Raw genomic sequence first — 13,266 nt, forward strand, 5'->3', positions numbered from 1 at the left:
TGAGATGGAGTCCTATGTTGAAGAAGAAAGAACAAGAAGACAGGAGAAGCCAAGACCGAATACTATGAAGCTACACCCAGGCTTCTTTCACACGGGAGAGAGAAGCAATTCTTATTTTGTTTAGGCCATTATCATTTTGTGTTTTCTTACTTTTGAATTTTCTTCCTTAAAACGGATTCAGTGTCTAAGGGTGTCATTTCTCTGCCTGGGGTACACCCTCTTCCCCTCTTCACTTAGCTAACCCATTGAACTTAGCAAGACCCAGTTCACCTTCTCTAGGCATCCCTGACTGCCCCTAGGCAGGACCACAGCCACCTCTGTCCCCTCACAGTAGTGACAGGTTCCCTCTTGAGCTGAGCACCTGTCCCTGGGTGCTCAGTGGGTCTGACCCTGATTCACTCCCTCGGCTGGACTGTGTCCTGAAGGAGCGAGTCTTATTCACGTCCAATAATTGGTACGTAACCCAGTGTCTGATGATCAGTAAATGAAGAGGGAAGGAGGGAAGAGGAGGGGTGGCGTGAGGGTGGGCAAGCAGTCCCAGCAGCTCCCTGGCTTCACCCTGAAATCCTGTTTACTAGGTGTACCAGTTAATAATGTGGATTTTTTTCAATAGATGTAGTTACACATATGTTGATATATATGCGATTTGATATGTATGCTATTTTGTTGTATTGCTCCTTCAGATGACCACTTGTTCCGATGGATGGCACACGCACTTTCTGAGCAGCACTTCAAAACGTACAAAGAAGTGGAAAATTGGGTCTCTGAATGGTCTGCCTCAAAACAAGAAAAGTTCTATTGGGACGGTACCCACAAATTACCTGAAAGATGGGGGAAATGTGTAGCTAGTGATGGACATTACTTTGAATAAAGCACTTTTGATGTTTCTCTTGAAATTATCGTGTTTTCTTTGATTACAAAATCCGCATTACGGTTAATTATTAACCGGCTAAAAATGTGGATTACCTATTAACCAGTTAATAATGTGGATTAACTATTAACAGGTTAAAATGCGGATTAATCATTAACCAGTTAATAGGACTAACTATTAACTGGTAAATGTGGATTAATCATTAACCAGTTAATAGGACTAACTATTAACTGGTTAATAGGGTGGATTAACTATTAACTGGTTAAAATGAGGATTAACTATTAACTGGTTAATAATGCAGATTAATCATTAACCAGTTAATAGTGCAGATTAACTATTAACTGGTCAATAATGCGGATTTTGCAAATTTTCCACCTCTTTGTCCGTTTTGAAGTGCTGCTTAGAAAGTGCGTGTGCCATCCATCGGAACAAGTGGTCATCTGAAGGAGCAATACAGCAAAATAGCATACATATCAAATCGCATATACATCAGCATATGTGTAACTCCATCTATTGAAAAAATCCGCATTATTAACCGGTACACCTAGTGTTCTCTTCATTGAGAAGCAGACCCACCAGCAGGCACCTCCATGGGGTGACGAGGAAGGAAAACCACGCCGGACAGTGACATGGCAGCAACATCAGTGCCCGTTTCTAACCTTTCCATTGTAGAGCATTTACTAATTTACAAGGCACGTTCACTTGTACACATCATCCTACCCAAGTGTAACCACCTCACTAACTGGGCACCATTATTATCCCCAGGGCTTAGCTAAGTCACCTGCTCACGGTGACATGGTTACAATGTGCCTAAGTGGGGCCTGAAAACAAGGTCTTCTAGCTTCATGCCCAGGACCACAGGTGCCTCCTGCAACCTGTGCCATGCAGGGGAGCTAGGAAAGCAAGCGATGTGCAGGCCGCATGTAGGCTGGTGTGCACACGCACGTGCATGAGCTCACACACACCTGGTGTGCAGATGTGAAGGGCTCAGATGTCTCACTGGCGTTCCCGCTCGAGGGCAGGAGTGGTGGCAGAGGAAGAGGCGTGGGGCGAACTGTGCAGCTGGCATGCAGATGCTGTCTCTGCTCAAGGACAGGACCACCTTGAGCAAGTGCAGGGACATGAGAAGGCAGGGGGGCTGGGGACAGGCGGCAGCCAGGGGGAGGCTATGCTTTCAGAAACTGCACTGGGCTGTCACTGGCCCCAGTCACTCAGTGCAGTCACCTTCCCGGGAGCGAGAACAGGACACTGTCAGGCTAAGAGACAGCAGCACACAGCATGTCCGTGGTAAACAATTTATTTTTCTAGCTCAGTTGTTTATGGGTGGTGGTGGTGGGACACGTCATTAGGGAGAAGCACAGATGAGCCATTTACAGGGATGAAGAAAATTCACAATGGCTAAAATGTTGGGGAGGCAAGCATATTAGGGCAAGTTCACCAAAGCAAAACAATCCATAGCAGAACAAAATAAAGGGGGAAAAGCCATAGAGCTTAAAAAAAAATTAGCACTCATGAAAAAGCCAGTGGGAAAAGAAAAGAAACGGACCAATTATTCCATCAAGCATCTTTAATGAGGTGCGCAGAGCCGCACGGGTGGGTCTCAGGGACACTGACATTCAAACACAGATTTGCTCACATCCAACGCACCCAATGGAAGCGCACGGGCCACTTCTCACAAACTGTGAGTGTGAACCAAGGAGCGACTCTTGAGGGTCCAACTGAGCTGTACTTGATTAATCCAAGAGAGTGGGGGGGTTTCAAATGGGGAGCAGGGGGGTCAGGATCATGGAAAAAGATAGCCCTTCTGGGGGTGACCATCAGGGGTGCTGCCTGATCAGGACAGACCCTCTGAGTCCTGTCCACTCCTTCCCCGGTGGGCCAGCAGGGCAGGGGGTGAGGGTGGGGTGCGGGGAAGGAGGGCCCGGTGTGGATCGGTGCCCACAGTGCCTGCGATGTGGCAGCCCCCAGGGGACGCCACTGGCCCTTCTGGAAGACTGGTTGCTAATTATCATGGCAGCAGCCACTGAAGGACTGGCCCCAAAGACAGGCAACCAGATCCTGCGAATACAGTTTTTCTTCCAGATTAAGTTTCTCACATTGGTATTCATGGAACTCTTGTGTGTGTGTTCACTTTTAGTGTGTCCACATAGGACAGAGGTGCCCCAAGGCACCCACTGCCCACCCCCGTGGCCCACCAGCACTTCAAAGCTCACCCCATGAAATGCCCAATGAGCCTGTTTGGTCATTATGTAAAGTAATTCGATGCCTTCTACCTGGACTCCCAGCCCCCCCCCCCCCCCCCCCCCCCCCGCCTCGCCACCCTAGGAGGCTCTACACAGTTTGTGAGAAGTTCCCTCTGGCCGGTTACATTCTGCGGGAGGCGGCAGGTGGGGTAGGTGGGGAGGACGTTCACAGTGCGTACAGGAAGCAAAATGGGAAGGGAATGGAGAATAAAATTATGTTTAAAAACCTGTGTGAAGCAATGAGGACACGAGTCTTTTCCATGAATTAAACGAGCAAAAGAGCATTCATTCAGACAGGCAGCTAGGAGAGCTCAGTGGGCACTGACAGCAGCTGGGCTGGCCCCGGCGGGACTGGGTCCTCTCTCTAGCATTGGTAGCAAACCCCAATTTGTTATGCCTCTCTTAAGAGCTAGTTGATAAAAATTATGTCTTGTGAAATCGGCAAATAGTCTGCAAAGTGAAATAAGAACAGAAGTTAACAGATTAAACTAAGAGTCCAGAGGGGGAAAAGAGAGAAAACAGGGAGCCACTGACCAGGATCATAATTCAAGCCCACATATTGATCTGAGGAGCTGGGGTGGGGCTGGGGCGGGGCGTATGGGGGACACCTGGGCCTGGGAGGAAGGGGCAGGTTGGGCAGTGGCCAGCTGCCATCACCCCATCTTCCTAGAAAAGAACTACTCCCTACTCTAATAATTACCCAAAGGCATCGAGCCCTCTTTATCAGAGCATTTCACTATTTTCATAGAATCTAAAGGTGGGCAGAGGCAGGCATTGCTTAACACCTACTGTGCAGCCCAGGAAAGTTGGCACAGGTGAAGTGGGGCTCCACTGAGAGGGATGCTAGGCACCCACAGATGAGATGGGTATTCATAGAAAGAGCCCATTCGGGTGAAAAGGAGGACTCCGGTAAAGGTTAGACTGTAAGTTCCTCAAAGGGATAAGTGTTGTTGTTTTTTAAAAAAATATATTTTTATTGATTTCAGAGGAGAAGGGAGAGGAGTCATAGAAACATCAATGATGAGAGGGAATCATTGATTGGCAGCCTCCTGCACGCACAATGGGGATCGAGCCCACAACCTGGGCACATGCCCTTGACCGGAATCGAACCTGGGACCTCTATCCATTGAGCCAAACCAGCTGGGGCAAGGAATACGTGGTTTTGAGTGGAAGCACACAGGTAAGAACCTTAGTGGTGCTCCGGACCTGGGTGTCTTCCGTTTCTGTCCGTTATCTACCTCGAATTGTCCCACTAGGAGGGAGTCAGAGGGGCAGGGAGGGTGCAGGATCCACGCTCATCGCAGGAGAGACTGGAGGTGGGAAGTGGGGGAGGTGGGCACAGTGAGCACGTGGAAAAGAGAGGCCACGAGGAAGAAACATCAGGACAGTTTGGTGGTGGCGGGACAGCTGTGCTGATGTCTGACTCACACAACCCAAGGCATGGGGAGGGTTCCACAGGCAGCCTGACGGGGCAGGGAGCCCTCTCGTCCAGATCTACTAGAACATTCCTTACTGACACGAGGCAAGAGACAGATGTCAGGACATTGCAAAGCTTCCCTCATGGGGGCCCTGCCCTGCAGCCCAGGCTCTAGAGGGTCCAGTCTGGTTCTCAGGGAGACACCGCTCATGAGGTCTCGATGGGAAGTTCCATGGATTCCCCAGGTGTGTGGGGAACCCTAGGCTGCTGGGGGAGGTGTTGGGAACAGACAGAGCCACCTCTCCACAGAGGCTCCTCCGGGCCGCAGGGGACGGACCTGAACCAGCCTGGCTCCTGGGTGGAGGGCTGTGAAGGGCGCGGGGCACCGCTGGGCCACCGCTTGGGGGCCAAGGCCACGCCACACCCTGATCCTCTGAGAGCAGGCGGCCGCGCTCTGGGGGCCCCTGATGACCCCTGGTGAGGACAAACAAGAGGCTTCGCGGGTGTAAGTGGGATAGGAATCTGAACAGTCTGATGGCCGAGAAAGAACAGAGCAGCCAAGTCCCATGGGTCAGCAAGCCTGTCTGGATGCTTTGATGTCTGGTTTCGGTCCCTTTCAAACCCATATGATTGTTAAGCCATGGGACCTGCTGACCATGATAAACAAATGGGCCCTGGGCATGGTTACTGCAAGCCCATTCCCTGGCCGTTACCAGCCCCTGCTCCATTCCCAAAGCCTTAGCTTACAGGATGGGCACCTGGGGGAGCCCCACCTCATTCTCCAGCCTCAGTTGGTTACTTGTGCATCTCCATCTGTTTAGGGCAGACCCAGGAATGCAGGTCCCTGAGACAGAGTTCTACCAGACATTTCCTGGGCTGGCTCTCAGAAAGATAGAGGTCTTAGCATGGCGCCCAGGTTGTCACCCCCAAATCACCCCATGCTAGGATCCCTCAACTCTGTCCTCCTGGGATGAGTGCTGTGCCAAGGGGGCAATGACAGCCTGATTGTGAGGGAGGTGGCTGCGCCAGGCAGGCGCACAGGGTGCTCTCAGGGAGCCAGGGGTACGAGCCTGGTCTCTCCTTCCCTCTAGGAAGGGAGCAGGGGAGGGAAGGCTGCCTGAGATTGCCACCAGCTGTGGGGCTGAGCAGGATGGAAAGGAATGCGGAACGGGGATGGTGGCACTCAGGGCTCCCCGAGGAGGACAGTGCACACGTGTGTGTGTGTGTGTGTGTGTGTGTGTGTAACGAGACCTCCCACCATAACACACTCTTCCTTTATGATCTTTCTGTTGTGAAGAAAGTGTTCTATATTCTGCACTGATGGTAGCCACCAGTCACATATGGCTGCTGAGTAACTGAAATTTTCACTTTACTTCATTTTAATTACTTTCAATCTAAATTTCAGTAGCCACATGTGGCGGTGGGATCATACTGGACAGAAGGACGCTAGAGAGCGAGCGGTGGGTAGCACGTAAGGCCCAGGCCCCCTGGACTCCCTGGCCCTGCCCCAGAGCAGGGCTCTACCTCACTGAGCCCCGGCACCCCACCTGTAACCCAGGAAGTCTAACGGAGGCTCAGACTGAGCGGACTCCAGACCAGCGCCAGGCCCAGCCCTGGCTGCCCTGGGTGTGGTGCCAGTCATCCTGCTGGGAGCCCACAGCCACCGAGGCGGCCGTCTGCTAGAGAAGCTTCACCCTGACAGAGAAACTGCCCAGCCCCAGGGAAGGGGACACACTCATTGGGGACCCTCCCTCCCACTCCTCCATCTGAAACTTCTGCTCCGGCACCTCCTCACCCTACAATCAGAAAGGTGCACAGACCTCAGTGACCATTCTGCACCAACTCTCATCCACAGGAGACAGAAGCGAGGTCCCGAGAAGGAGCGACCTGCCCACGGCCATGCACAGCCTAGGGCTCTGTCTCCTGTAAGGCATGGCTCTAAGTGTCCCAAATGCCTCCTGACCTGTCCCCCCACACACCCTGAATCAAACGCTGGCCGGGCCCTGCACACACCCCACCTTGGTGGCTTCAGAACAGTCCTCTCGGGCTAGGTCGTGTTCCTCCTGCATCTCAGGCGGAGGTTCCCGGCCTCTGATCTAGGCTGGGTGACCACCCAGGAGGGAAACTCAGCCTAAAGCCCAGCTCCCCACGGAGCATCCTCCCCCAGCACAGAACCCAAGAGGACAAACCTTCACTCCTGGGGTTCTCCAGAAACCCCAGCTTTGCTTGGTACACAGACACCCCAAGCACCACGCACCTGCCCCAGGGGAAAGCCAAGTGCCAGAAAGTCTCCCTTCCTCCAGCACTCCTCCTCCACCCCTACAGGATCATGCCTACCCTGCTGCCACCTGGGGTGAGGCCCCAAGCCTCCCAGCTACAAGAGGGCTGCAGCAGCCTGGACACATCGCTGTGGGCTCGGCTTGAGTCTCTGACACCCACACAGAGAGGAGGGAGAACCTAAACACTCTCCCAAGATGGACAGCAAACCCCAACCCAACAGCACAGCCAACATTCACCATAACAGGAAGGCTCAGAACAGAGCTGGAGGGGGGAGGGTGGGAGACATGGACAGCAGGCAGGGCGAGAAAGAGCGGGAAAGAAGACGCTGGCTGAGAGCTCAGTCCCCAGTGAGAGACGCCCCCAACAGGCGTCAGACAAAGGAGGATGAGCAGGGGGAGGGCGCCTGCCTCGGTCTCCCTTCCCCCTAAAAAGCTGCCACTCTCAGGCCAGTGGAAACTCCAGTCCGTCAGAGCCTGAGCTGCCCCTGCCCTGGGGTGAAGTGGATTTGAAATCAGCACCCATAGGTCGCTTCTTGAATGGATGGATGAGTTGTATTCTCTCTAGGGGTTCCCCTCCCCCCAAGTGCAGACCACAGCCCAGGTTTCTAAAGCCCCAGAGACAGACACTCACCTGGGAACTGATAGCCGTAGCTGGGAGCGAATCCGGGGTAGCCGCGGCCGTAGGTCGCCACAAAGTTGGGGTAGCCTTGAACACAGAGAAAGCAGTCCTGTTAGTACAGCCGCCTCGGCCTGGCGGGACCGCGGGGAGGGCGAGGGGACAGTCTGAGTGACTCTCTTCCACAGAACGACCGTCTCCCCTGAGGGTCTGTACCCTGGGCAGGTCACTTCTCTCCCCAGGCTGGGGACGCTGCCGTCAGCCTGCTGGTAATTAACCCGCGTTTGAGCAGAGAGAGCCCCAAAGCCCACGGCTTTCTTGACCTGCAGAGTAAATGCCAGGCATTAGCACCAAACTCGGCCCGTGCCTGGCTCTGACATTTGGAGAGCTTAGCCTGAATGTACTTTACCTTAAAGCTATTGACACTGGGAGATTGAAGTCCTCCAAGGCAGCGGGCAGCAGCCAGCAGCGCCAGCCCAGACTCCGCCTGTGTCCTCAGGGTTCACAGGTTAGTGGGGAAACTCAGAGCTGACACTGGGCCTGACGAGCCATGTGGGTCCAGAGGAGGTGGGTCCCCAGGCCCACGTCCAAGCACACACACTCCACAAGGCACTAGAATATTCCCGAGAGAACAGTGAGGGGCTGGTTGTGTTCAGATGTGCACCACAAAGCTTAGCCCAAACCCGGAAGCCCGTGTCACATGTCTCGACAGGCATTTTGTAGCAACTGTCTATTTTCCAGACATCTGACCCAGCAGGCAAGCTAGGGGGTGATGGGTGAACTGAGGGTGCATGCTGGGCATGGGGTGCAGATGAAAATCTGGGTGGTGGTGTGGCCTTCTCCTTCCTGTTATGAGATGTCACTCAGGACACTTCCCTCTATGCCCCTGCCTCTTGGTTCAGCTACAGAGAAGGCTGGTGTAGCCTCCTGGACTGAGCTTCCACCGGCCACAGGAGGCCCACAGTGCCCACCCCGCCAGGCTCACGTGGTCTCCTTCCACATGGGGTTCTCACCCTGCCACCTACCCTGCCACCTCCACCAGCCTGACTTTGGCTTTGACCTCTGAGATGGTTGTCTGTGGCTGTTTGTTGGCTGCCCATCACCTGGTGCCCCTTCTGTGAGTCTTGGAGAGAGGCCTCCCTCCCTTCATGGGAGCAGCAAAGGCCTTCCTCCTGCTCTGAGGCTGCCCAGACGAGACAGGCTGACCCGACTGCTGAGGAGCAGGACCCAAGCGAGACTCGGAAAGAAGAGGAACAGAGGGGCAGAGACAAGGGACAGGGACCAAGACGTGGCTGCCTTGAGTGGACACACACACACAGGCTGCTTCTTGGGAACTTATTTCACGGCTGGCCAGCTCAATTCTCCTCTGAATTAATCACCTGCGATCAAATCAGATCTTTCAGCACTAGATTTCTTATACCATTATTTCAACAATATTGATAAACGGATTACATGCACGCAGCCAAGTCACTGCTGCCTGGGGCCTTTCCGCATGAAAAATGACTCATTTTCTCCTAACTCCTGTGCTGGGGGTCTTAAATATTTTAGTGCCAATCTGACAGCAAAACTGCAAGCCCATATGTCACCTTCGAGACTCCTCGGGTGGGTGTGGGTGTGGGGGGTGAACTGCCCAGTCCCTCCCTGACTCGGGTGGGCTACCAGAAGGATTCCATTATATCCGCTTTCTTCCTGGCGTACTCGCAAGTCTTCAACAAGAAGGAAGAAAGGCATGGTCAAGTTCACACGGATTGGGGCCTTACTCCCATCTTCCTGGAGATGTCAATATTGTCTCCTGAACAACAAAGGTGAGAATTTGGCAGCTGCCAGAGTCCGGGGGGCGGGGGGCGGGGGGGCGGGGGGGGGGGTCGGTCTGATCACCACCCCCCATCGCCGAACATCTTCTGGGTCAGGCAGATGAAATCATAAATTTATAATACAACATTTCTTCAATTTTCCTCTTCATTTACTGCTGTGCAGCCCAGCTCTGCTCCAGCGGCTCCCGGCCCTAGCCCACGGGGAAATGGACTGGCTGCATATCAATAGCACATTAAGGCAGGCCCGTATGGCGGCTCCATCAGGCCACATTACAGGGAGGTGACCCAGCCACCACTTCCATTAGCAGCCAGGCCCCTCCTGCACTGGCTGCTGCGCAATTTATTTGCTCCAGTACTCTGGACGCCTGATCAATCCCACAGTAATTATCTCTTGTCACTAAAGAAAAACCAAGCCTTCTGCCTGGATGGCCACCTTTCTCACAGAAAGGCTTTCCACTCGGGAAAAAGAAACTCAGAAATCTACAGTAGAATCTGAGTTTGCCAGCCAGCTCAGTTTAGTGCCCCCTCTGGGGAGGCGGCAGAGTTCTCAGAAGCGTGGTTCTAGGTCTTGGCTCCACCCTCAGATGTCTGTGTGCCAGCCGGGCACATGACTGGGCCTCTCCCGGGCTCCGTTACTCAGCTCTTCGGAGGCACGGAGAGTTGCTCCCTCTGGGCCCTCGACTTGAGAGAGACAAGAGACAAGGGACTGTGGATGTGTGGCCCCTGCTGTGGGGGTGCAGGACACTGCCCGGGGTACCACCCTGGCCATGAGATCTGCACACAAATACAACTCCAAGTGCCAAGAACAGATCACAGGCAAAAGGTCTGCAACGTGCCCAGCCCCAGAATCATCCAGAATCACGGAGCTCCCCCAGACCTGTGCTGTCCAACTTAAATTTAATTTAATTTAAATGATATGAAACAAAAACTTCAGTTCTTCGACAAAAGAGCCACATCGTTGATGCTCAACGGCCACCTGGGCGGCAGAGATCTGGCACTTCCCACGTCACGGGAAGTTCCAGCGGACTGTGTGGCTCTAAAGGAAAACGAGGGGCTGGAGTCCGTGTTTCCTTTGTTTACCAGGAAACAGCTGAACAAGCGGAGACCTCATGGTTATTTTTGGGAAAGACAAATCCCAGGAGAAATTACAAGGAGTCTAGTCATTCGGCCCTAAGTTCCAGCCCATTCCCACTTGGGCTGTGAGTGGATGCCAGCTGGTTACAGCGCCTTGTCCTTTTCCCTTTTAGAGGTGCTTCATGTCAGGGAACGCTGGTCAGGGTTTCACAGGGGCTTCCCAGCACGACTTGGACGAGAATGCCTCTGGCTTCCTTCATCTGGGCAACTGGCTCTCCACTTGGGTCTGCAGGGTGAGGCTTTTCAAGGCTTCAGCAACGAGGAGTTTTTTTCCGGCACTGGTATTGAACCTGTTAGATCATGTGCATGGCTAGGCCAGAAAAGGGCAAGGCAGTAGGATGATGTGGCGGAGAAGGCCAAGAGGAATCAAATATATCAACAATAATTACTTTTTTTTTTTTTTTTTTTTTTTGCTTTATTAAGTCTACTTCCATTGAGGAAAACCAGAGAGTCTAGTGCATGGAGCTGGGTAACGTGGGCACCTCTTAGCTGCTGCAAGTGGGACACAGTCTGAGTGCTGCACGGAGACCTTTGCTAAGGGCCTCAGTTGATTTGCGTTTTGTCTGGCTCAGAGGCAGGGAGACCTGACCCCCCCTCTTCTCTCCTGCGTTCTTTTTAAGGAGTTCCCACTGGGCCGATTATTCTATGATTCTGTCAAAGGCTGTGAAAGCTAAAACCCAAACAGCTGTAGGTTCCCCCCAAGGACGTCTGCAGCCACATCAAGAGAGATTGAGAAAGAATGACTGGAACTATACGCTCATCAGCCTTCCTGTGATGAGGCCTCCCCGCCGACGGAGAAGTCTTAGGGATATTTAAAAGTTCGTCCCGCAGTGTCCTGGTCATTTGCCGACCAGTGTGTCTGCTCTCACCAGATGTCAGCTCCCTGGGATCAGGCTTCATTCTCTACTGCTGTCCCAGCATCCAGAACGGGCTTGGCACTTAGCAGGCCCTCAATAAATATTTGTTGAATGAATGGATTTAAAAACTTGAATGGTTTATAGTCTCACTTCTAAAAAGCCCTATCAGTGCCTTTTCAACAAAAATGTTTAAGTCATTAAAACCTCATCTCATTGCATTCATCAATACATTTTAAAAAATGTTCTATGTGAGCTGAGATCGTTAGCCAAATTGTTGTTGGTGGCGATGGTGGTGGTTCCAGGACTGCCATGCAGGCCTTGCACACCAGGGAGGCGGGGCCCAGGTGACTGATAGGACCCACGGAAGGGTTAGACTTCTCCCGAAGCCACCACTTCAGAGGGAAGGAGCTAGTGCTTCAGTCACAGCACAGAAGGTACCCTCCTCACTCAGAGGCCAGGATGCCAAGATGTGCCAATGGGCAGAATGGAGGACACTTCTGGCAGGGGCACTGGAGAAGCCTCGGGGGAGACTCTGGCCTGGCCAGGGAGGCAACAGGCCAACCAGACTGTGACACTGTCAGTCTTGTCCCCAGGTCCTGGCTGATCCACCCCTTCTGCCGGACCTCAGGCTGAGCTGGTTCCTGGCTGGGGACCCAATCCCCGAGCCACTCGGCCACTCCCTCCACCCCCCATGTCAGGCAATGCTGCATTCCAAGGCTGGTCCTTCAGTCTGGATGGCCCTTGGTTTACTCATTCTTCTCGTTCCACCTAAAATGTCACCTCCACAGGGAGGTGTTCCCTGATTCCTCGGACTGGTTCTATTCCCCTTTACTTTCTCTGAAAGGACCCTGTCACTTTCTCTATAGTGACAGACTAGAGGCCTGGTGCACGGATTAGTGCACCAGTAGGGTCCCTTGGCCTGGCCTGCAGGGACTGGGCCGAAGCCAAGGGACCCCACCAGGGCACGATCAGGCCGGGGAGAAACCGCGGAAGGGCTCCGATAGGCTGGAACCCAGCAGCAAGTTAACCTATGGGTCGGAGAGTCTACTCCCTGGTGGTCAGTGCGCGTCATAGCGACTGGTCGAACAGTTGAACAGTTGGAGACTTAGCATATTAGGCTTTTATTATATAGGAGGATTAGGTTTCTGGGTGACTGGCTGTTAAATATTGTCTCTCTCACTAGACCACAACTTCATGAGGTCAGGGGCCATGTCTGTCTCCCAGTGCTAGCCCAGGGCTGGGTGCACAGCAGGCATTCAATAAGGCCCTCCTGCTGTGGCTCCCATTATGGGTGCCCTCGGTTTAGGGATTAAGCTTGGGTGTCTATGGAGACGTGGACCCTGAGCCCTTTGCTCTTTTGGCAACTGACACGAGTGAACTGGCTTCGCTCTACACCTCTGCTTCTCCTGTGAAAAACCCAGGCCATTCTTCACACGGGTAAAGGGCATCGAGTTAGACTCAGAAAGGTGGGGCAGGACCCTGAAAAAGCCTCCCAATTCATGCCCTAAGGCCTTTATACAGACTCCAAAAGCCAGCAGGTGGAAATGAACTCAACTCATTAAGTTTTTAAAAGACTTAAGCCATTCAGAGTTTCTTTTGGTACACAACACAGGGTAAAGACCAAATAAAAATTATTATTTAAAATAAGAGCCAGACAAGTGCCTTAAAGTCAAGCAGGAAATAATTCTCACTGATTTCTTTTAAAAAATATATTTTTATTGATTTTAGAGAGGGAGAGGAAGAGAGAGACAGAAGCATCAACGACAAGAGGGAATCATTGATTGGCTGCCTCCTGCAGGTTGGACTGAACCTGCAACCCAGGCATGTGCCCCCGACCGGAATCGAACCTGGGACCCTTCCGTCCACAGGCTGACGCTCTATTCACTGAGCCTAACAGGCTAGGGTCCTCACTGATTTCTTTAAAAATCTTATAATAATTACACTCTTACGTAGAAATATATTTAGTTCTGGTTCTTTAACTTTTTTCATTAACAAATGCATTCCTCTATACCACACTATTTTAATTACTGCAGTT

General features: G+C 52.6%; 1 protein-coding gene across 14 annotated transcripts in view; it reads right to left on the reverse strand.

Moving 5' to 3' along the window:
* Window positions 1-13,266, reverse strand: part of MSI2 (musashi RNA binding protein 2) — a 360,027-nt gene that overhangs the window by 33,314 nt on the left and 313,447 nt on the right. For 13 of the 14 annotated variants that reach the window (XR_013961313.1, XR_013961314.1, XM_080682350.1 and 10 more), the window contains exon 10: window positions 7,442-7,516. Coding sequence is in view for 12 of the 14 variants with exons in the window: in XM_080682350.1 (XP_080538476.1) it covers window positions 7,442-7,516 (75 nt within the window). In the remaining 2 variants the exon portion in view is untranslated. Of the gene's footprint in view, window positions 1-2,151; window positions 3,565-7,441; window positions 7,517-13,266 lie in introns of those variants that run through there. The other variant, XM_080682348.1, reaches the window with a different exon arrangement.

This window comes from Plecotus auritus, assembly GCF_963455305.1.
Source record: "Plecotus auritus genome assembly, chromosome: 7".
NCBI lineage: Eukaryota > Metazoa > Chordata > Mammalia > Chiroptera > Vespertilionidae > Plecotus > Plecotus auritus.